Source organism: Homalodisca vitripennis, chromosome 3 (assembly GCF_021130785.1).
Source record: "Homalodisca vitripennis isolate AUS2020 chromosome 3, UT_GWSS_2.1, whole genome shotgun sequence".
In the NCBI taxonomy this organism is placed as follows: Eukaryota; Metazoa; Arthropoda; class Insecta; order Hemiptera; family Cicadellidae; genus Homalodisca; species Homalodisca vitripennis.
In genome coordinates this window covers 205,594,931-205,621,294 of record NC_060209.1, presented here as the reverse complement: position 1 = coordinate 205,621,294, position 26,364 = coordinate 205,594,931, and the positions used below count along the sequence as shown (strand labels likewise).

The window sequence follows — 26,364 nt, the reverse complement described above, 5'->3', positions numbered from 1 at the left end:
GAGTTCGAAAACTTTGTTACTTCTGATGACGACGTGGCTGTGTGTGGGGAGTTGATGGACACTGACATCATTTCTTCTGTGACCTCTCTTCCAGACAAAAATGTGGCTGCCAAAGATGACGATGACGATGAACCATATTGTGTAATGCCTGACCCGAATTTAAAAGAGGCTCGTGAGACCATTGGTGTTCTAAAGTGTTTTTTTTTCTTAAAAAGGTTGGTTTGAGTGAAAGTGTGGTAAAATCTATAACTGAATTGGATTGCTCATTGGATATTATCAACGTAAGCAGACTACTATTACTGACTTTTTCTCTAACAAACAGGGTGAAAAGAGTATCAATAATGATGCCATTGAAACATAAAATGTAGATTATGCCATTTAACCTTTAAAAATTCTTAATTTTCAGTTTAGTAATACTGTACAGTATGAGTACTGTATCTTATTTTACTGTATTTTTACTACCTCTAGCGTAAGATTTTTAAATTTTGTTCAGGTCATGATTGCTTATCAACTTTCTTTTAATGTGTTTTGAAAATACATAGCTACTGTATTACAGTTTTTCTGTTTTACATACTGTATTCTTAATTAAAACAAAAAATAAACATAAAGTTTCATTGTTCCAAATTAAATGCAATTTTTATTTCAATTATACACACTATTTAAATACAGTACAGCATACGATTTCACAATTTTTTAACACGACCGAGCTGATGGTCTGTGAACCTCTATGTAGCAAAATTGTATCTAACCTAACCTCATTATAACAAAATACTCGATATAACGAATTTTCTGTCCGGTCCCTTGAGGTTCGTTACATTGAGGTTTGACTGAAATTCATTTACCTGAGTCAAACCATCAGAAGTTCCGAATTTTTTTAAGTAGGATTAGTGTGGTTTACAATAACAATAAATAAACTTTTTTCTATTCCTATCCTTTAAAACAAATAGTTTAACAACATTTTACTCTAGACTGCTAAGAAACAATTTATTGTTTAAGTTCTTAAAGTAAAAATTTAAGCTGAACTGACTTAACAAACATATTATTCCAACTTGAGAAATATGATAAATAACTAAAAAGTATTAGAAACAACTTGAATAAGGAAACTTACCTCAAAACAGATTAAAAAGACAACAAACTTATTTCGGCTTATAATTGCTCAGTTTTAAAGGAAGATCATTTTTCACAATGCTAAGTTATGAACTATGCAAATAAAGAAAATATAAACTGATGAATGGAGTAAAGTACACACAGTCAGATGGACACATTGTCCCTTAATTTTTGACCCTAAAATCAATACAGTTTTTCCTTGAACCAGGAAGAACCTATGTGCCAAGTTTTAACCCGTTAAAGCCTATTGCAGCCATATGAACACAGGAATATGTCAGTCCTTACTATCTGAGCTGACACAGGATATAAACTATACCAGTATATCGGACCAGCTCGGCCCAGCACGAACTTTTTGTAAAGTCGAAGCACATGCAATCAAATGGATCAAATTAATTATACCAACTGAAACAAAAAGAGATTTTTGTCAAGAAAATATAAAACTGTTCGAACAATTCTTAAGAGAGGAATCATGGCAAGATGTGTTTATATCTCGAACCAATGAAAAATTTATAACTTTTTACAGAATACTAACTTACTATTTTAACTTAGCATTCCCTCCAAAATAATTTAAAATTAAACAATCTTATCATAATAACTGGGTAAATTCTTCTTTAAAGAATTAAAAAAAGGAGAACATTCAACTAAACAAAATTGCCAGGTTAAGTAAGAATAAAGAATTGCTCAGTGTGTTAAAAGCAAAAAATAGATAGTACACACGAAAAACTTAGCTTCTGCAAAAAAAAGATTATTATAATATAAAAATAAAAAAGTCCCAAAATGTAAATAAAACAACTTGGAATATTGTAAAAATTGTAAAAACGAAAAATTAAAATTACTGTAATAATATAATAACTGAAGAAAATAATAAAGTAATTAACGATTCTCTTAAAATAAGTACCACATTTAATTCATACTTTTTAAATATAAGAAAGCCAAATGAAAATTTGAATTTAGACAAATGTATGTACAATAGCTTAGTTTATAGGACAAGTAACCTGCCTAGCAATGTTAATTATAATATACCAAAACTCTTTTACCTCACAGAAATAATGAGGATGATGTTCTCAAGGTAACTGATTCTTTTCAAAATAAGCAGTCAAGTGGATATGATAATATTCCCATGACTGTTATACAATTGGTAAAACAACAAATTTGTAAAGTGTTTGTTCATTTGATAAATTCTTCTTTTATATGTACTGAATTCCCACACTTTTTAAAGATTGCAAAAGTTATCCCAATTCATAAAAAGAATGCTCCTAAGGATAAAAGTAATTACAGGCCAGTATCATTGTTACCTTAATCTCTAAAATTTATTAAAAAAATAGTGCATAGTAAATTAATTGATATTTTGGAGTCTAACAATTGGTTAGAAGATATACAATATACAGCATGGCTTCAGAAAGCAAAGGTCTACCATAACAGCTATAGTAAGCTTTGTTCGATGAATAATTGAATCTATTGATAAGAATGAGAAGGTAAACAGAGTATTTATGGACATGTCAAAAGCTTTTGACAGTGTGTATCATCCCATGTTGCTGCTCAAGTTGAAAGAAATAAACGTGAGTGAAAAAGCATTACAGTGGTTTAAATCATACCTATCAAACAGGCAGCAATTTGTAGAAATAAATGTTAAATTGAAAAATAACTTCAATTTGAAATACAAATCAAAATTGTCAAAAGTTGAGCTAGGAGTACCCCAAGGATCTATTTTAGGAACACTCCTTTTCCTTTGTTACCTGAAAAACGTAAAAAAACTGTCTAAGCTTTGACCCATCTACAAGCTTATGTCTATATGCAGATGATTCTAATTTAAAAATATCGAGTAAAACAAAAGAACAGATAGAAATTAAATCCTATATTGAATTGGCTAATTTACAAAATTTTTTAACTGTCACGATTTATTTCTAAACACGGATACAACAAAATGCCTAAGTTTAAAACAAAACAAAATAAACAAACAATTACTCCACTCATTGAAATTGAAGAGGAAAAGAAATAGTATTTACCAAAGAAGTTAAATTTTTGGCGCTAACAGTTGACAATAACTTATCGTGGGATGCTCACACGAAAATTATTATAAATAAGATTAATTCTGGCTTGTACACAATAAGAAGAATGTCTGATTTATGCAGTACTGACACCTTAAAACGTATCTATTTTTCTCACATTAAGTCTCACATTACATATGAACTGTGTGTATACGGGGCTACTAAAAAAGAAAATCTCAATGCAATACTAAAAGTTTTAAAAAAACTGTCAGAACCATTTAAAAATTAAAATGTTTTGAATCTGCCAAAGAACGTTTTAAGGAATTAAATATATTAACTATAAATGGACTTTTTACTGTTGAAGCCATCATGTATGTTAAACATCAGACATCCACCAGTAGCAGTAATGTGGTGCATCACTATGACACCAGATATAAAAATGAATTTGTGATCCCTTGTCATCGTTTGGAATTATATAAAAATATACATTACATGTAGGAAATACATTTTTAAGAAACATTTCTCATTATATAAAAAGTGAGGGTAAATTTACTTGTTTTAAAAGAAAGTCAAAAGAGTTTTCGGTAGGATTAACTTTATATTCTTTATTATATTTTTTCCCTTAAGACTAAAATATTAAATTTTATAATAGTAAGTGCATACTCTTTAATTAATAATTGTTAGGTATCGGTTAAAAATTAAAATATAAACGTTACATTTCAATTATATATTGTAATTTGACTACTTTTTTCATTAATTTGACACTATTAGATGTACAAACTGTGCAAATTAATGAATAAAGATTATTTTGATTTTGACACCCGCCCACTGCGATCGGGCCGGCCCTGCCCAGCCCGGACCGGCCTTTTATACTCTGTTAAAAAGTATGCAAATAAATGGAAACCTGCCCACTGCGACCGGCCTGGCCCTGCCCAGTCTGGACTGGCCTTTTATACTCTGTCAAAATGTATGCATCAAATGGACACCTGCCCACTGCGACCGGCCCGGCACTGCCCAGCCCGGACCGGCCTGTTATACTCTGTCAAAATGTGTGCAATAATCAAATGGACACCCGCCCACTGCAACCGGCTTGGACCAGCCCAGCCCGGACCGACCTGTTATACTCTGTCAAAATGTATGCAATCAAATGGGTACACGCCCACTGCAACCGGCTTGGACCAGCCCAGCCCGGACCGACCTGTTATACTCTGTCAAAATGTATGCAATCAAATGGGTACACGCCCACTGCGTCCGGCCCGGCCCGGCTTACTTGGAGGTATGTTTGTTTAACTAAAAATTATACGGTTTGTAGTTATAAGGTTTATTTCTCCCATCATGAAAATTATAGTAATGGAAGGAGTTGCTTATTGAGTATATCTCCCTTACAATGCTCGTCTCCCTTGTTTCTTCTTCAAATTTGTAAATAATCTGTTTCACAATATCAACATAATACAATATTTGTTACGTTATGAGCGTATATTCATTATTTTGATTATCAAGAATGATTGAATTTATAGGGTATAATTTAATAGATCTTATTCGTTTTCGATTACGCTTTGTAGTTAATATAATATACATGATATATAAAGTTGGTTTGAGTTTGTCACTGTTGTCATTTATGGTAAAATATAATTAATGTTATTGTTATTCATATTTGTAGTAAACTACTACTCTAAAAATGCTAAATTGTTTTAAAATTCGCTGATAGAGTAGATATCAAGGTATTAACGTAAAAAGGGCTGACCAGGCCAGGCCGGTCTCCGGACTTGGCCGGACCTGGTGCAGTGGGCACCCTGCTTAAAGCAACATTTCGTACCTGTTGGTCATAGAACTCTGTAATATTTATGTTGTTGAGATATCTTCTAACTTGCAGCCTGTTTATGTCCAGTTTGGCACCAGAGGAGAACATCTTAAGCCCTGTAACTCGCTGGGAACTTTTCCTCAACATCACGTGGTCTTTGTCAAAACGGATACCATTCACTAGACCTTCAACTCTGAAATAAAAAGATATCCCTCTCAAAATGGTTCTGTAATTTGTAAATTAAAACTTGAGCAATTGTCAATTCTGCACTGTTATTATGATAATAATCTGGTTTATGAATATTGGTTTTATTGGGTATCGAGACAACATGAATAATAATCTAAAGCCACTTTAAAAATATTCGACAATGTAAACTGTCTTTAGCACCTTAGATTTCATCAGAGAAGTATCTGTCACATAAATATTGGAAGAAAGATGGCCCAAATTCAGGAATAATGACCATTTCAAGGATTTCCTAGGAAATTACAATTCTCATTGTCTTAATCATTTCGTGATCTGACCTCAGGAATTTTTACGTGTTATCTGGCAGGTTTTAAATCAATTTATAGTTTTCCCAAGAGCAAAGCCGAATGTTGTGCTAACTGGACGCTGAATCAACATTTGCCTGTTTAGATAAAAAATAAATAACACAACAATAAGAATATTAACCAATTATTCTTGTTCAATGTATATTTATTTATATGGTTTAGTAATTTTCTTTTACTGACAACATAAAAAGAATGTGAAATTAAGTATGGTGGATATTGGTATTACGAAAAGTGCCAGAGTGGCATACCGTATATAAAATGAAAAATATAGGATAATATCCTACTATCCACTTGTTCTGTTACTACTAACCACAAAATGTAACAAAAACCAGCTAAGCTTCCTACCAACAACCTTTAATTCCACAGAGAAACTTAAGTGTTTAGAATATGCCAAAAGAATAACGCAACGTAATGATTCTGTTGTTAGATCTTAGATAGCACCAGAGAGTCCAACACTCTTTATCTCTTGTAAACTGTTAAATATCATAATAAAACAACTTAATGATTCTGTTTTTAGATCTTAGATAGCTCCAGAAAGTCAGACATTCTTTATATCTTATCAAATGTCAAATACCATAATGATACAACTTAATGGTTCTCTTGTTAGATCTTAGATAGCACCAGAGAGTCAGATATTTTTTATCTCTTGTCAATTATCAATGCTGTATGCGGACAGGCATTTTCCAAAATTGTTATTTATTTGACACAAATAAGATCCTAAAACTAAAATGTCAGTGAAAAATAAAATCAAATTACTCGTATATCATTATAGGGTAAGAGAGTGAAATAACAAACCTAAGTGCAGAATACAACAATGAGTAATGTCAGCAACAATGATAACTTACTTAATTCCACTGGAAGAGCCAAAATCACCTTTACAGACTATATTGCCAGTAATTGTGTTATCAACTGATCTTTTGACAGCTGAAGAGTTCCAAACTTCAAGGTCAACGTCAGCCACCAGAGAGCCAGATGGCAATGTGAGATTGTCTGTAGTGATCCGGTGAAGAGAGAGAGAACCAGTGATGGTATTGTTCAAACTATTGGCCAGTAGCAAGTCCTGTGATAGGTTTAGATTGTTAACATGCCCGCTGGAGACCAGTATACCTAGGACAACATAACAGCAGGTTAGACAATAGATAACAGTATCAGATTGTCTGTGGTGATCCGGTGAAGAGAGAGAGAGAGAGAGAACCAGTGATGGTATTGTTCAAAATGTTGGCTAGTAGCAAGTCCTCTGACAGGTTTAGATTGTTAACATGCCCGCTGGAGACCAGTATACCTAGGACAACATAACAGCAGGTTAGACAATAGATAACAGTATCAGATTGTCTGTGGTGATCCGGTGAAGAGAGAGAGAGAGAGAACCAGTGATGGTATTGTTCAAACTATTGGCCAGTAGCAAGTCCTCTGACAGCTTTAGATTGTTAACATGCCCGCTGGAGACCAGTATACCTAGGACAACATAACAGCAGATTAGACAATAGATAACAGTATCAGATTGTCTGTGGTGATCCGGTGAAGAGAGAGCGAGAGAGAACCAGTGATGGTATTGTTCAAACTATTGGCCAGTAGCAAGTCCTCTGACAGGTTTAGATTGTTAACATGCCCGCTGGAGACCAGTATACCTAGGACAACATAACAGCAGATTAGACAATAGATAACAGTATCAGATTGTCTGTGGTGATCCGGTGAAGAGAGAGAGAGAGAGAACCAGTGATGGTATTGTTCAAACTATTGGCCAGTAGCAAGTCCTCTGACAGGTTTAGATTGTTAACATGCCCGCTGGAGACCAGTATACCTAGGACAACATAACAGCAGATTAGACAATAGATAACAGTATCAGATTGTCTGTGGTGATCCGGTGAAGAGAGAGAGAGAGAACCAGTGATGGTATTGTTCAAACTATTGGCCAGTAGCAAGTCCTCTGACAGGTTTAGATTGTTAACATGCCCGCTGGAGACCAGTATACCTAGGACAACATAACAGCAGGTTAGACAATAGATAACAGTATCAGATTGTCTGTGGTGATCCGGTGAAGAGAGAGAGAGAGAGAGAGAACCAGTGATGGTATTGTTCAAAATGTTGGCTAGTAGCAAGTCCTCTGACAGGTTTAGATTGTTAACATGCCCGCTGGAGACCAGTATACCTAGGACAACATAACAGCAGGTTAGACAATAGATAACAGTATCAGATTGTCTGTGGTGATCCGGTGAAGAGAGAGAGAGAGAGAACCAGTGATGGTATTGTTCAAACTATTGGCCAGTAGCAAGTCCTGTGATAGGTTTAGATTGTTAACATGCCCGCTGGAGACCAGTATACCTAGGACAACATAACAGCAGGTTAGACAATAGATAACAGTATCAGATTGTCTGTGGTGATCCGGTGAAGAGAGAGAGAGAGAGAGAGAGAACCAGTGATGGTATTGTTCAAAATGTTGGCTAGTAGCAAGTCCTCTGACAGGTTTAGATTGTTAACATGCCCGCTGGAGACCAGTATACCTAGGACAACATAACAGCAGGTTAGACAATAGATAACAGTATCAGATTGTCTGTGGTGATCCGGTGAAGAGAGAGAGAGAGAGAACCAGTGATGGTATTGTTCAAAATGTTGGCTAGTAGCAAGTCCTCTGATAGGTTTAGATTGTTAACATGCCCGCTGGAGACCAGTATACCTAGGACAACATAACAGCAGGTTAGACAATAGATAACAGTATCAGATTGTCTGTGGTGATCCGGTGAAGAGAGAGAGAGAGAGAACCAGTGATGGTATTGTTCAAAATGTTGGCTAGTAGCAAGTCCTCTGACAGGTTTAGATTGTTAACATGCCCGCTGGAGACCAATATACCTAGGACAACATAACAGCAGGTTAGACAATAGATAACAGTATCAGATTGTCTGTGGTGATCCGGTGAAGAGACAGAGAGAACCAGAGATGGTATTGTTCAAACTATTGGCCAGTAGCAAGTCCTCTGACAGGTTTAGATTGTTAACATGCCCGCTGGAGACCAGTTCACCTAGGACAATATAACAGCAGGCTAGACAATAGATAACAGTGTCATACTGTCTGTGGTGATCCGGTGAAGAGAGAGAGAGAGAACCAGTGATGGTATTGTTCAAAATGTTGGCCAGTAGCAAGTCCTCTGACAGGTTTAGATTGTTAACATGCCCGCTGGAGACCAGTATACCTAGGACAACATAACAGCAGGTTAGACAATAGATAACAGTATCAGATTGTCTGTGGTGATCCGGTGAAGAGAGAGAGAGAGAGAGAACCAGTGATGGTATTGTTCAAACTATTGGCTAGTAGCAAGTCCTCTGACAGCTTTAGATTGTTAACATGCCCGCTGGAGACCAGTATACCTAGGACAACATAACAGCAGGTTAGACAATAGATAACAGTATCAGATTGTCTGTGGTGATCCGGTGAAGAGACAGAGAGAACCAGTGATGGTATTGATCAAACTATTGGCCAGTAGCAAGTCCTCTGACAGGTTTAGATTGTTAACATGCCCGCTGGAGACCAGTTCACCTAGGACAATATAACAGCAGGCTAGACAATAGATAACAGTGTCATATTGTCTGTGGTGATCCGGTGAAGAGAGAGAGAGAACCAGTGATGGTATTGTTCAAAATGTTGGCCAGTAGCAAGTCTTGTGACAGGTTTAGATTGTTAACATACCCGCAGTTCACCTAGGACAACATAACAGCAGGTTAGACAACAGAGAAGAGATTCAGGTTGTCTGTGGTGATCCGGTGAAGAGAGATAGAATTAATGATTGTATTTGTTTCTGTTGCAGCCACAGAACGAAACAGTTGATTGCCTAAAGCGGAACTTCTGGGAGGCAATATCATTTTTTTATATGAAAGCGTATTATAATTATATCATCATCTTACAACTAGATATATAAATATACTGATAGTCACCACTTTAAGAGTTTATATATGATCATTTGACACTGATTTGAGATTTATTTATGTGTTTGGTTTTAAGTGTTTTAAGCTAAACAAATATAGACAGATAAAGTTTATTTTTTTATTTTTACTTTTTTGATACCCTCACCAAATTCCTCCATCAATTTCAAGAGAATCCAGCTTGTGTTTATACAATGCAAATTGCCTCTCAGCTCATGGACTACTATAATACTTCACTGTGACTATCATAATGTATTAATTTCTTATTTGAGCTTCTTATAAATTTTGGGTGTAAGGAAGGAATTTGTCCTATATATTTATTTAAATCATTGTGCTTTTCGAAATTGTCTGCAAAATTGCAAAGACTATACTAATGATTCACTGACATGGATGGGATCCCTTGAGTCATCTCTCATGACATTTCAAGTTGACTTTTTCTTCTAATATCTTGATACAGTTTTGTTTGACTTATTACCTATTTGGGTTAATTAAAAAGATTATTATGTTTTCTTATATTCAGCTAAAACAAACAAATTTCATCAAAATTTTACTCATTTTACAGAGCACGTCATAACTACTATGATTAATTATGTGAAAAAATCACCATCAACAATAAGTTGCTTGAAATTGGGATATCCCCAAATGTGTTGATCTTCTCCGTCAAGCATGACATCTTCAATAAATGACTGCAGGTGTAGACCTTGGATGTGCCTCTCTACGTGTCCAGTCACCACTTCCAGACCGTCCAACATTGTCACGTTGGAGAAGTAGAGTGTACCGTTGATTGTCTGCTCTTCGCTCAAGCTCACTAAGTTTGATAGCACTTCTTTTACACTTTTACTGTTTATGGTTTCCTGAAAAAAAAAAAAACAGGATGAAGATTCAAGATTTTTATTTGTTATTAAACATTTAAAAATAAGTGCACATCGTCAAAATTGTTAACATGAATAAATGTTTAAAATCACTATTAGTAGTATACAAACTAATTTAAGTAACTAAAAATTTTGGTTTTCTGGTAATGCTGAATTATTTGAATACTAAAAGTAAATTAAAACCTATATATAATTATTTATGAAATAAAACCAGTAAACCTTTTATTTAAATTCAACACACAAACTAAATGAATACATACAGACATACAATTTAAAAACTTATTTACTAATATCACAGTTTAAATAATCAACAATGGAATGAAAAGCTTCTGCTTTCAACTGTTTACTTAAAGTGAGTTTAAAGCGACTAATATTTACCATCCAGGCTGCTTCTGGCAATTTACTTTCATATTTAAATCACTACTACTACTTTGTTAAAGTCTGATAGACAATACATTAAGCAAATGCGGTAAACAGTTTTGTCTTTGAGGTATATTTTCCATTATACGTAGCACTTTTTTCTGCTTTACAAATACTTTGCTAGAGCTTCCACTATTACCCCACAGAATAATACCATAGAGCAAATGTGAATGACAATATGCATAATATACTGATAACAACATATCTGTACTTACACAGTGTTTCAACCTGCATGTTAAATATGTAACCCTAGCTAATTTTGAACATTAATTATTGATATGAATACCCTAAACTAAATCTTGAATCCAAGTGAATACCTAGGAATTTTATTGATTCATTTTTAGATTGTATTGTACTATGCAGGGAGCAAATAATACTTTCTGATTTGTTACTATTAACAACTAAAAAATTATCTGAAAACCCTTTAGTAGATACTTTCATAGCTAAGGTTTGTTCACTATGCAAGGCAACCATATAAGTATTTAAATTAATAAGCGTTGTGTCATCAGCATATAATTCTGATTTACAAGGCATATTGGAAGCAAAATCGTTTATAGCATTTATGAACAAAAAGGTCCCAGAACTGACCCTTGTGGGACACCTATTTTTTAGTTTTTATTTCAGATCGGTCCTTTCCTTGAACAACAATTTTCCTTCTATCCTTTAGATATGTTGCTATTAAACTAAGATCCTTTCCTTTCACACCATAACAGACAAATGTTTCTAACAACAAATCATGCAAAATACAATCAAATGCCTTTAATAGATCAATTGGCAAAGCAGATGCAAAGTTTTTGTCCTCAAAATCTAAGATAACATTTTCTACCACACTTTCAACAGACATTGTTAGTTTTACAAGTTGCATTTATAAAATATTCATTAAAAACATTTTTATCAAATATTTGTTTATGCTCAGATTTAGCGTTAAAAGAAACCTTGTTTTTATAATTTTCCAAGCAGCTTTATACTTGTTTTGAGAGTTGTTAATAAAGTTGCAATTAGCTAATAACTTTCCCTGTTTAATTTTTGTTGTATATAGCTTATTAGCAGCATTATATACACTTCTATGTTCAAACTCATTAATATTACCCCTACTTATAAACTAAATTTTATGCTCAATCAATGTGATTTTTTTATATTAGGTATAACGTTTCCTCGACCATAATTCTGTTGTCTTACTATTATTAATTTTCTTAGCAAATCTCTAATCTACTCGTAAATATTTTTTTCCCCTTCTTGAAATTCAATCTAATGTTTCATGTTACTAATTATTTAAATTTTTGTAAGTGATTATCCTTATTTTTCTCCTTCATATATTTTGGGACTCGCAATCCTTTCTTTTTCGGCGAACGTCCTGACACCCTTACCCCAATAACCTCCTACAAAAATATTTACTTAACGATATTTTAGCTAATTTTTTTCTGGTGAATTGTGCAGATAGGGTAAGTGTTGAATTTTTTTTATACTCATAGAGCCCTAATATTCATAGTAATTTAGCTTAGTAGCCTTAATGCATGGTTCAATTCATTTACTATTATTTTAGCTTGCACATGGTAGAAGAAGCCTGCATAGTGATTACTGTATTTTGTATTTTTTCCCAAAATTATATGCCTGATAAAAATAGACTTGATATTATATTTTTGGAGTCATACGCTTGCCTACAGAATAAATACAGTTTCACCTATTTTTAAATTATAAATCTTCTAGCTTTTGCATCTCTTAGAAATACTTTTAAGTTAACGATTGTGTGCTTGCTTTATGTATATAGTAGTTGCACTGTGATACTGGTGCATGGCTAATCTTTAATTTTTAAGACTGTATATTTTCTATTAGTATTATTTGAATATTGCTTTTGTTTGCCATAGTTACCTTCTGTTATTTATATTTTTGCTTTAATTTTCTAATTTGCTTCTACTAACTATCATTATTTAAGCGATTAATCATTCGACCAGGGCTCTTACAATAATTACTGTATACGACTCCCCGACCGAGTTATCAGTGGAGACTACTCAGCCTACTAGTAATTACTCACTGACCGACGTATTAATAAACAATACAGTATACTGGTTTAGTTTTGGAAATACTAGGATCACAGTTTGTTTTCGAAAATCGAACTCGCTTGAACAATAACTTTCCTAAAACAAAATTTTTTTTCTACTTCAAAATTTTATTGGAGTTGACATGACGAAATAAGCCCAATATTTTTGGAAGTATCGGTTTCTTCCGCAGGGCCATCTGATTTGACTCCTAACAATAAATAACAGTTTTATTAAATTCTCTAACCCTGAAATTTCTAACCCAGCTCAACTGGCTATCTGGCAAGTTGCGAATATTTTCGGTTGCCCCGAAAATAATATTGCATACTGTTCTAAAATAGACATTATTAAAAACTCGGGAAACAACTAAGTTATAAAGATCAGCAAGCACACCAGCATGATCGGATGAATGAGGATCAATGACTCGGCAGATAAGTAATAATATTGTCTAAGCAGCATCTAACTTTGTGGGTTCATTATTCAGGCAGTATGATATTAATAGATCTGATAAGTTGTTAGTATAATTGGAATCTTTTAATATATTTACATTATAATCACTCGATGTTACGTAATTTGATTTTGTATACTTTTTGTTTAGAAATTGTATAACATATTGAAAACACGCTAAAAGTATATTAATGTCTGAATCTGGTGTATGATTGTTGCTCAAATTTGGCAGGCAAATCGCTGCAGTTGAAAACCTTTATCCACACAAAACTTTTATACTTATGGCTTGAAATTTAATTTTCTTTTTGATAAAGACATAAAAGCCACCCCCTTCCAGAGGAGGCTGTGTACAGTAACTACTGGCTAAGTTATAACCTAATGGAATGTACAATTCATGCTCTTGTGCATCCAGCCAATGATCATTCAATGTGAGAATATTGAAATCATAGTCATGTAACCAAATGTTAAAAGAGTCCAATTTATTCCTAATCGATAATATATTCAGATTAGGATCGATTTAATATACTCAGATAATATATATTAAAGAAGTCCCTTGTGGATTGTAGTTCTCTGAAGGTTGGAGTTCTGAATCAGTGATGAGGAGTTTTCCGACGGCTGAGAAACAGGTTCTATTGGCTGTTCATCTACTTTGGACTCTTTGTGGTTCTTTACTGCGATGCATATCTGCTTACTAAGCCATTTTTCCCCATAACTGATCAAATGCATTCCATGGCCAGTATGTAGTTTTTTCTTCTTGACTTCCACACGTATTACATTTAAGAAATTTTGACTTAGAGCTTTGAACTTCACATTTGTTTCATTAACTGTTTTATTTACAAATGACCAGTTCCACTAGATCGTACCTCTTTGGTAAATGAACTAGTATTACGTGTTGGTTGCTTTGAACTCTTTCTAAAGTTTTATTTATTGAATTTAACACTGTCCCTGGGTCATTTTTTGGAACATCATTTGTACCACATATTATAAAAAGTACATTATCTGTTTGCAGGGTTTCTCCCTCAATGTTGTATAAATCAAGGATTTCTTCAGATCTTCCACCTATATCCAAATATATCCAATAACTTCTGAGATCTGTTCAAGTTCCAGGCCATATCTCGTCCATGGCTATCAGCACATAGCAACATTTTCTTGGGATTGCCTTCTTTACTCTTTGATATTTTGTTTTGTTAACTTCAGATGTCGTATTAAGAACTTCATGTGTATCTAGAGATATGTTCAAGTTCCAGGCCATATCTCGTCCGTGGCTATCAGCACATAGCAACATTTTCTTGGGATTGCCTTCTTTACTCTTTGATATTTTGTTTTGTTAACTTCAGATGTATTAAGAACTTCATGTGTATCTAGAGATATGTTCAAGTTCCAGGCCATATCTCGGCCGTGGCTATCAGCACATAGCAACATTTTCTTGGGATTGCCTTCTTTACTCTTTGATATTTTGTTTTGTTAACTTCAGATGTCGTATTAAGAACTTCATGTGTATCTAGAGATATGTTCAAGTTCCAGGCCATATCTCGTCCGTGGCTATCAGCACATAGCAACATTTTCTTGGGATTGCCTTCTTTACTCTTTGATATTTTGTTTTTTTAACTTCAGATGTATTAAGAACTTCATGTGTATCTAGAGATCTGTTCTAGTTCCAGGTCATATCTCGTCCGTGGCTATCAGCACATAGCAACATTTTCTTCCTCAGTCAATGTTTTTATAACCTAATTTAGGTTTTCTAGTTTTAGAACCAATTCGCCAGTAACAAATTTTGTTGTTTCCTTTTCTAGTGTAAGGTTTTCCCCAATCGGAAAACATACATTGTAAACCCATTTAATTTTTTATTGGTCTACAATATTCATCACTCAATGAAGTAAAATTAAGTGATACCACTTGGAGCAATTATTCAAACACTTAAAGTATTAAAATATAATTAATAATAATGTTTAAATGATCATGCACAAAAACCTGTTATATCTCTTAAATGTTAAAAATGACAATAAATAAAAGACATTTACACAGGAAAAAAGATAATTGAGGTCCATCTCTCAGTACAGTAGATGGTCACTTAGCTACAAACCAACTTAGCTACAAACTGGGACTATCATGGGACATAAGGCCTACCAGTCAATTAAAATTGTTAGTGAAAACCTGTTCATACGCACTGTAGAATAATTAGGATTCCACACCAAATTGTGATTTCAAACTTAATTAATAATTTATTAAAACAGGAGTTCAAGAAGTAAATGAATCTTTATGCAATGTAAAGAAGTGAAAAGTCGAACAAATGACCCTAAATTAAAAATAATAAATTAATAAAACTGCCAGGTTAGAATTTAGGACAGATTTCTAATAATTGGTTTGTATTTACAACCTTACGAGCACAGACAATTTTCCAACAGGTCACTATTTAAAACAAACAAACTTGCCACATCACTCATATTACTATAGAATTACTGATTATATAACATAAATTGAAACTATTAAGACCACTACTTCTTGATGTCTTCAGTACGGAGATTGGCAAACACATTCAAGTATACACAATTTCCATTAACAAATGAACAACATGGATTTAGATCCGGAAGGTCAGTTGTGAGTGCTGCTGTGTCATTTATCGAAACAATTATTGAATCAGTTGATAAAGAGAAACATACAATTGGGTTATTCATGGATATCTCAAAAGCTTTTGATAGTGTAAAACACTCTAAGCTCGTAGAAAAATTGAAAGTCCTAGGAGTAACAAAAAGCGCTCTCAATTGGTTTCAATCTTACCTCTCTGACAGATCTCAATATATAGAGATTACCCATTTATCAAAACATAGTAAAATTATTAGTCTCTTCTAATATAATGCTCTACGGTTTGGTGTGCTCAAGGGTCTATCTTAGGTCCATTGCTGTCCCTGTGTTACCTGAGAGGCATGGACAAGGCTCTGGCACATAAGCCAAATAGTGAGCTTTACCCTTATGGCAATAGTGCAAACCTAGTGATGTCATCAAAATCTCTAGAATAATTTAAAATTCACACAATTAAGAAATTGGAAGATATTGGAAATTATTTGAAAAACCACAATTTACTATTAAATTCAAGAAAGACACCCCAAAATAGAATGTTAAAGGACCCAACAATAGTTTGTGATTCATCCATATTGAAAAGAAAAAACAATTTCGGCACAAATTTTCTAGGGTTAACAATAGATCATCATCTAAAGAACAAGTTCATAAGCTCTTAATTAAAATAAATTCTGGTGTATACGTATGCACTAACGAGAATGAGTTATTACTGTGACCTAATAACTTTGAAAAATTTGTATTTCGATGTTGTTCATTCTCATTCAGAAAACTTTAAATATTTGAATATTTTTACTGTTTATAATCAATATATTTTTGAATCCATCATCACAGCGAAAAACCAAAAAATCTACCTTAAATCTTAAGACATCTGGTCAACATTGCAACACTAGAGCAAAATATGAGGATATCCCGGCTCATAGGCTAAAGTGTTTTGAAAAAAACCTACATGTATAGGACATAAATTTTTAAAATATATATACACAAAACATAAAAACTGAAAATGTCCCAAATGTTAAAAAAAATGCTCAAAGATTATTTAACCAACAAGGCACTCAACTCTATTAAGTATCTATAAACCTCTCTCTCATTTTAAATTGTATTTTATGGATTGAAGATGTAAATATTGAAAATTTTAATATTAATTAAAATGAAAATGTAGATACACAAACAGACCAACACAAAAAGCGACTTTAATTTACACTATGTATTGATAAACTGATCAGAAGACTTGAACTTGAGCTCTAGATCTGGATAAGATCATTCATACAACAAAACATTTATGATGCTAAATTAACTTATTATGGATAAATTTGTTAAAGTTATATCAATAAAATTGGTCTTACCACTTCCAAATTACCGAACTGAGCTTTGTAGAAAAGCACTGGTTCCTGGATAATTCTGTCGTCATGTCTCAACCAAACTCGTTTCATCAAGTCAGTCCAATTTCTATTATTTATAAAATCAGAAATAAAAGGTTCTTCCTTAAGAACTGCATTTCCTGCAATAAAAAATATAATATTGCTTTTTTTAATACAAATCTCAATATGAATGAAATTGTAGTTTTACTTGTGAAGAATGTTACAACAATGTGTTATAAGATCTTATCCCCTTATTACTGCTTTGCCACCACTACATTAAAATGTTTTCAGAAATACGGGTTGAGTCAAAAACCCTATAGCAATGCATTTCTGTATTTTTTTTCTTCTGGGTTTGTTTATATTAAAGACTGAATTCATGTTTCACCAAACCACATAATCTAAAAAACTGATTTTCTAACCAGATACATCCAATTTTATAAAACATGTGAAAAAATTGACTTTCAAAGACGTGTTAGTCACATGGTGTTAATCTAGAATTGTTTTGTTATAAAATAAAACCTCTTGTGATTCTGTAAGCCCAAGTACACCACTTGTCTTGGCTATTAGAGGGATAAAGATGGAGGATGTGTAGTTTGTCAGTGCTTATCACTCCTCAAATAATTCAAGTTTTAGTGTGTAAAATGGATACTCAACTGGACATAACCTATTCCCAAGTGAAATATTAACATCTTTAAGTATTATCAATGAGATTTTTAAATGCCCATTGTATTAGAAGCACACAAAAGACTAAAACAAAAACAACTTGAATAACATACGTCTGCTTTGCACACCTAGCATCACATTACACGCAAACACAGCACAGGATAAATGTAGACTCAGAGGAGCATATAGTTAACCTCTTCTTCAAAACTTGACACTTAATAAAGGAACATAATATGGGAAGACCATTTTTAGAAAACAAAATTAAATCTAATTTGGAACTAATATAAGATTTTGAAGACCAACTAAATAAGTAAAAGGCAGCTTATGTAAGTAAAATAAAATCCCAAGAAAAAATTGTTTCAAATCATAGTTTAAATTGTAATACAATCCTTAGCCCAAAGATTATTATCTCAACAACAAATGCTGATCCAAACAAGCAAAACATGGAACCAGTGCTACATGAGAAATCAAATCAATCACAGAACTCATCAGTTAATGGGCTAAATGAACAAACAAAAGTCTTTTCAATCAATAGCCAATTGTTGTAAAAAGCTGGGTAAGGAAAATGCCTCTTATTTAAAAGAAATTAGTATTTTAAACCTGAAAATCAAAACCTTGGTTAAAACAATGATCAGCTTATGGAATTGATTATACCCTACCCTGCTACCCAGCTTCCAACGAAGAGCTGATAAAAGATGCACAGCTATTAACTAAGTAAGTTCACACCTTGCAATGTAAACTAACTGTTCAGAAAAGGAAGTACAGCTACTGAGAGAAAACCTGTTAGAATTTGATAAGATGCTGGATGAGAATGAAGTGCACAGTGATAACAAGTTATCACCTCCTGCCCCAGCTCTGGTACAGAAGTCCAAGTGCCTCATTATCACGGACATGTCTTTTAAAAAAGTTCTTGATATTGAACTTAAGTCAAGAAACTTGATGGTGTCTCCAAAATTTCGAGTTTACCAGAGACTTAAAGTCTATGTGTCATAGTTCTTCATGCTACTGTTTAAACCACCTGATCTTGTAGAAATGCGTGATATCTCGGTTGATCATAATGTTGATTGTGTTGTTCAATCAATTCACGACGACTATGAGGCCGTTCAAGGCTGTTGGGAGAATACCAAAAGAACTGCACATTCCCTACTTTACGGGGCAAGAGCAAGTACACTTGTGAACAACTGACCCACTACAAGTTTTTACTAATATCTTTGACGATGAATTAATAACCAAAATTGTCTTATGGTAACAATTAGAGGTAGGTTGTCATTTAGACAATACATCAAAAACAAGTCCCACAAGTATACAATTAAGTTACAAGAACCGTGTATATCTGATGGGTACATAATGAACATACTGATTTATGAAGGAAAAAACACCTTCATAAACCCAGTGATAGGACACACATTTGAAGTTGTGAACAAGTTGATGGAGAATTACATCGGAAAAGGACACACCATCTTCATGGAAAATTTCTACATAGTGTAGAACTTACTGAACACCTCATGGCCACTCAAATGAATATGAGTGGTACACTTCAGTCGAATAGGGCAGGTACTCCTGTTGCTGTTGTCGAAGCAAACTTGAGAAAAGCGGAATACATTAACCGTCACAAGGGCGACATGACTGTTATGAAGTGGCGGGATAAATGAAATGTTTTAACCACCACAGATGGACCAGTGATGGAACCAGTCACAAACAAGAAAGGCGTGGATGAGTGGTGTCGATCGGAAAAATCAGATAATGCCTTACTACTCAACCCCTCAAAAATCTTTACGTTTTCACTTGGTAAACGCTGCTCTTTGGAACAGTACATTCCTTTTTCAAAACTGAGCCATGAGATTACATAATTGGAATTCAGAGATGTAATCATTAGAAGATACTTGCAACTTAACCAATTGGACCTCAACTTCCAGCCAGACGTTCTTCAGCTAAGCACTTCCCTGTAAAGATGGCCAACTGACTGCAATGTCACCGTTGCAGGGTAACCAACAACATCAGGCTCCAGTCGTTATATAATATGTTCAACCTGTGGAGATGAGAGGAACACGCAGTTTGGGCTGTGTATGTATGCCAGAGTGTTCTTCAACATATGGCACAACAACATCAGGCTCCAGTCGTTATATAATATGTTCAACCTGTGGAGACGAGAGGAACATGCAGTTTGGGCTATGTATGCCAGAGTGTTCTTCAACATATGGCACAACAACATCAGGCTCCAGTCGTTATATAATATGTTCAACCTGTGGAGACGAGAGGAACATGCAGTTTGGGCTGTGTATGCCAGGGTGTTCTTCAACATATGGCACAACAACATCAGGCTCCAGTCGTTATATAATATGTTCAACCTGTGGAGACGAGAGGAACATGCAGTTTGGGCTATGTATGCCAGAGTGTTCTTCAACATATGGCACAACAACATCAGGCTCCAGTCGTTATATAATATGTTCAACCTGTGGAGATGAGAGGAACACGCAGTTTGGGCTATGTATGCCAGAGTGTTCTTCAACATATGGCACAACAACATCAGGCTCCAGTCGTTATATAATATGTTCAACCTGTGGAGACAAGAGGAACATGCAGTTTGGGCTATGTATGCCAGAGTGTTCTTCAACATATGGCACAACAACATCAGGCTCCAGTCGTTATATAATATGTTCAACCTGTGGAGACGAGAGGAACATGCAGTTTGGGCTGTGTATGCCAGAGTGTTCTTCAACATATGGCACAACAACATCAGGCTCCAGTCGTTATATAATATGTTCAACCTGTGGAGACGGGAGGAACATGCAGTTTGGGCTATGTATGCCAGAGTGTTCTTCAAACATATGGCACAACAACATCAGGCTCCAGTCGTTATATAATATGTTCAACCTGTGGATACGACAGGAACACGCAGTTTGGGTTATGTATGCCAGAGTGTTCTTCAACATATGGCACAACAACATCAGGCTCCAGTCGTTATATAATATGTTCAACCTGTGGATATGACAGGAACACGCAGTTTGGGCTATGTATGCCAGAATGTTCTTCAACATATGGCACAACAACATCAGGCTTCCAGTCGTTATATAATATGTTCAACCTGTGGATATGACAGGAACACGCAGTTTGGGCTATGTATGCCAGAATGTTCTTCAACATATGGCACAACAACATCAGGCTCCAGTCGTTATATAATATGTTCAACCTGTGGAGATGAGAGGAACACGCAGTTTTGGGCTATGTATGCCAGAGTGTTCTTCAACATATGGCACAACAACATCAGGCTCCAGTCGTTATATAATATGTTCAACCTGTGGAGATGAGAGGAACACGCAGTTTGGGCTAAGTATGCCAGAGTGTTCTTCAACATATGGCACAACAACATCAGGCTCCAGTCGTTATATAATATGTTCAACCTGTGGAGATGAGAGGAACACGCAGTATGGGCTGTGTATGCCAGAGTGTTCTTCAACATATGGCACAACAACATCAGGCTCCAGTCGTTATATAATATGTTCAACCTGTGGAGATGAGAGGAACACGCAGTATGGGCTGTGTATGCCAGAGTGTTCTTCAACATATGGCACAACAACATCAGGCTCCAGTCGTTATATAATATGTTCAACCTGTGGAGATGAGAGGAACACGCAGTATGGGCTGTGTATGCCAGAGTGTTCTTCAACATATGGCACAACAACATCAGGCTCCAGTCGTTATATAATATGTTCAACTTGTGGGGACGAGAGGAACACGCAGTATGGGCTGTGTATGCCAGAGTGTTCTTCAACATATGGCACAACAACATCAGGCTCCAGTCGTTATATAATATGTTCCAACCTGTGGAGACGAGAGGAACATGCAGTTTGGGCTGTGTATGCCAGAGTGTTCTTCAACATATGGCACAACAACATCAGGCTCCAGTCGTTATATAATATGTTCAACCTGTGGAGACGAGAGGAACATGCAGTTTGGGCTGTGTATGCCAGAGTGTTCTTCAACATATGGCACAACAACATCAGGCTCCAGTCGTTATATAATATGTTCAACCTGTGGAGACGAGAGGAACACGCAGTATGGGCTGTGTATGCCAGAGTGTTCTTCAACATATGGCACAACAACATCAGGCTCCAGTCGTTATATAATATGTTCAACCTGTGGAGACGAGAGGAACACGCAGTATGGGCTGTGTATGCCAGAGTGTTCTTCAACATATGGCACAACAACATCAGGCTCCAGTCGTTATATAATATGTTCAACCTTGTGGAGACGAGAGGAACACGCAGTATGGGCTGTGTATGCCAGAGTGTTCTTCAACATATGGCACAACAACATCAGGCTCCAGTCGTTATATAATATGTTCAACCTGTGGAGACGAGAGGAACACGCAGTATGGGCTGTGTATGCCAGAGTGTTCTTCAACATATGGCACAACAACATCAGGCTCCAGTCGTTATATAATATGTTCAACCTGTGGAGACGAGAGGAACACGCAGTTTGGGCTATGTATGCCAGAGTGTTCTTCAACATATGGCACAACAACATCAGGCTCCAGTCGTTATATAATATGTTCAACCTGTGGAGATGAGAGGAACACGCAGTTTGGGCTGTGTATGCCAGAGTGTTCTTCAACATATGGCACAACAACATCAGGCTCCAGTCGTTATATAATATGTTCAACCTGTGGATACGACAGGAACACGCAGTTTGGGCTATGTATGCCAGAATGTTCTTCAACATATGGCACAACAACATCAGGCTCCAGTCGTTATATAATATGTTCAACCTGTGGAGACGAGAGGAACACGCAGTTTGGGCTATGTATGCCAGAGTGTTCTTCAACATATGGCACAACAACATCAGGCTCCAGTCGTTATATAATATGTTCAACCTGTGGATATGACAGGAACACGCAGTATGGGCTGTGTATGCCAGAATGTTCTTCAACATATGGCACAACAACATCAGGCTCCAGTCGTTATATAATATGTTCAACCTGTGGAGACGACAGGAACACGCAGTTTGGGCTATGTATGCCAGAATGTTTCTTCAACATATGGCACAACAACATCAGGCTCCAGTCGTTATATAATATGTTCAACCTGTGGATATGACAGGAACATGCAGTTTGGGCTATGTATGCCAGAGTGTTCTTCAACATATGGCACAACAACATCAGGCTCCAGTCGTTATATAATATGTTCAACCTGTGGATACGACAGGAACATGCAGTTTGGGCTATGTATGCCAGAATGTTCTTCAACATATGGCACAATAAGATGGACTGAACAGTGTGTTGTATCAATTTAGTTTTAGTATAAGTTCAAATTGACCTCTCTTTTATTCAATTTTTACGGATGCTGTGTTAATTGATATCACGTATAAAGATTTTCACATAAAATCAGTAATAACCTATGGTCTTTTGTGTATAAAAGATTGGCTTTATAAATATTAAATATTAAAATTTTTAGGAATTAAAACATGTGCAATAAAATTGTCTTTGGTCCTTTTACCTGCAAAAACTTGCAAAAAGTACAAAACATACGCTAACGCTCATATGAGCCACTTGGTCTATAGCAAAAAATACATTGTTGACTCAGCGGCTCACATATGTACCACCTGTAAAGTACTCTTATTGGTAATAAACGCATACTTCTTTCTAAATTCTGACATATCGCATAGGTAATTATGCATAAAAAACTCATTTCAAGAACATTTTATTTGTGGTCTATGGAGCACAACATGACGATTTCTTCTAGTCTGTCAGTAAGGATATCGATGAGGCCATCAGTCTGTGAGTAAGGACCGGCCAGCCGCCTGGTAGTGAACGTGTTAAGTTACAAACATAGAAAAAAGATACAACTTAATTGATGAGGCTCTATTATTTAAAAACAAACCAGCTTGAATACAAACTTAAAATATTAGTGAGTGAATTAAAAAGGGAATCGGAAGGTAAATGACCTTGACTTTTTACCCTTAAGAACAATGTTAAACCTCATGCAGTTTTACACCCTTATGTTTGATCACAGTGTTACGGAAAATGTCTCAACTTAGAGAATAATTAACACGCATCCAAACTTTTTTTGTAAAGTTTATATTTATTTAATATTTAAAAGAAGAAGTATAACAAAGTATGAGAAATATTGTGAATAAACCATGAATATATAAAAAAAACTAAAATACATTTGCATACATATTAGTTATATCTTTAAAATGAGACCCCTCCCATAATTCTATGACTAAAAATAAGGGTGTAAAACTGCATGAAGTTTAACATTTTTCTTATGGGGAAAAATTTAAGCTCATTTTACTACAATAGACTCTTAATACCTAACAGCAGAATAGATATGGTAGTGAAATAATCACTAATCCAAGCAGCATTAATACAAAATCAAGTCTACTAGTTCTGTCATACAATATGATTTTTAGGTATATATCTCTTACTATGGTACCCATAACGCTAAGAAGTAACTGACCTTGAACTACGAGTGAAGTGTTAGACTGTGTCAGCATGTCACAGTACGATGCCAGGGAGAAAGAGGACTGAAGACCAACAGGTCGCAGGTCACCCAGGACTGTGACACTGCCCAGGACATGTTTGTGGGCCACTATCTGCTGCCTGGAGCTGGTGTCAGACAGTACAACATCTTCTGGCAGTCGCAGTCCACTCAGCCTCCCACCGACCCAAAGCTCAGCTGCACTTACTGGACCCTCTGCAACGATGGTGAAATGCTATTCAAGGTGATTACAACTCTTGACAGATACAGTAATAGGCTGACCTACAACGTATTAAAAACAAACTAACTCAAATTTTACTAATAACTTTCAAACTACAGCTAAAATAACGATGACGTATAAGACAGATGCTATTGCAGTGGAACGTGGTGGTACTTGAAATACGAGCATTGCATACTTGCTATTGCTGGGCAGACTACCAGTTGACCACTATTTGGGTATTGAAAAACTAAATATTAGCTTAATTGTATTTGATCTGAACTCCATGAAAGATTCTCTTACCAAAGATGACAGTGTCCAAGGTGATGTTGTCTGTGATGAATATAGCATCTGAGATGAGTCTTTGGATGTTGACGTTGTTGAGGTGACCTGATGGGGATATGGTCACATGGTCTGCTTGCAAGGTGTCAATCATCTGAGAGCCAGCAAGTGTCTGGTCTCCTTCTGTCAGCAGCCACTCTCCAAAGTCCTGAGAGACTATACCATCCAGCTTCCCTGTCAAAGTCACGCAGAACTTCACTAACTATTCCCATCATGATTGGGGATTTAATGAGGAAAACATTGAGTTTTGTTAGAGTATATCAAGAATATATTTCAACGCCCTCCTCGTCTACCTCAGGATAGAAATGACTTGATATTTAATAAGAGTTTGAAGATGTTTTTAATGTGCAAATCTTATTATAGTGTTAAGGAGATTGTTATATATTGGATGATTATTGACTCATGCCGAAGCCTGTAATATGTTGAATGGCAATAAAGGAAGATTTGATTTGAAAAATAATAAAATCAAATAAACCTTGTGTAACTTTCTATTATTTTACAAAAGAAAACTCACAAATTATTGGAGAATTGTGAGTTTTCTTTGTAAAATAATAGAAAATTGATATTCCAATAAGAAGAGCTCCTCCTCCTTCTTGTGTAACTTATTTCAATTAATTATTGATATACATAAACTATTACTCTATAGTCATCTATGATTTAAGGAATTTTAGATTAAAAACTTGGTTGTCAATTTATTAACATTTATTGTTCTTATTATGTCTTCATCATGTCCTACAACGCATATTGCTAACATTGACTATGTCTATTGCACCATTGTAAAAAAGATGCTTAATGACAATAATCTGAGTTCTGTCTGCAGGACATCTTGTGAATGCAATGAATTACAGACTTTTTAATATAAATCCAGAGACAAAATAAAAATGTACTGTACTGGAATAACGTGTACTTGATTAAGCAATAAGAATAATCTTTTTTGGCTCTGTAAGACACATATTATTTATTTTAAAAATTCTGAGTTGTTAGTATTAAAATAATTTGTTATTGCTAGCACTCTCCGAAAGACCACTAACGTTAAAGTACTTACCAGTATATGATAAGTTCCCCACTCTAACACTTTTGGCGTGAGACAGACGAGTTTTCCAAACAAAATTGGGTTTGAGTTTGTTCATATCAACATCATTCAATGTGTTCACAGATAAATTGGATATTTTTAATTTACTTATAAAGTGCTTATTTCCATTTATCTCATAACGTTTACCTGAAAATGAATAACAGTTTCATTAGATTAAATGTTTCAGGAAGTTGGAGAAATCGGTACAAAATATTTTATTTTAGCGTGGTAATGCCAATCATAATTTTTTACATTAAGGATGTATAATATATGTCAAATCTTAGAAAACCAACATTTATTTTATGTTACATAATAACATAATGTGTTCCGATCAATGGTTATCTGTCTTAAATAACTGCCCCAAATAGCTTAAGTGATGAGATAAAATTTTTCAGTTTAAAAACAAAATTATGCTTCATTCCAAAAAATTTTTGGGATTAACAGTTGTAGTGATAGATATGCATACATGTATATTTCTACTCGTAAATTACTCATTCATTACATAGTTAACCTTTTCTCATAT

The 26,364-nt window shown here is 34.9% G+C and overlaps 1 protein-coding gene across 1 annotated transcript in view; it reads right to left on the bottom strand.

The window, feature by feature from the left end:
- The window catches only part of LOC124358048, a 111,882-nt gene that overhangs the window by 34,756 nt on the left and 50,762 nt on the right, over window positions 1-26,364 (bottom strand). The window contains exons 13-19 of the mRNA XM_046810329.1: window positions 25,815-25,988; window positions 24,731-24,943; window positions 24,190-24,426; window positions 17,054-17,208; window positions 9,963-10,212; window positions 6,290-6,551; window positions 4,912-5,089 (exon numbers count right to left, since the gene is read on the bottom strand). Coding sequence (XP_046666285.1) covers window positions 4,912-5,089; window positions 6,290-6,551; window positions 9,963-10,212; window positions 17,054-17,208; window positions 24,190-24,426; window positions 24,731-24,943; window positions 25,815-25,988 — 1,469 coding nt within the window. The remainder of the gene's footprint in view (window positions 1-4,911; window positions 5,090-6,289; window positions 6,552-9,962; window positions 10,213-17,053; window positions 17,209-24,189; window positions 24,427-24,730; window positions 24,944-25,814; window positions 25,989-26,364) is intronic.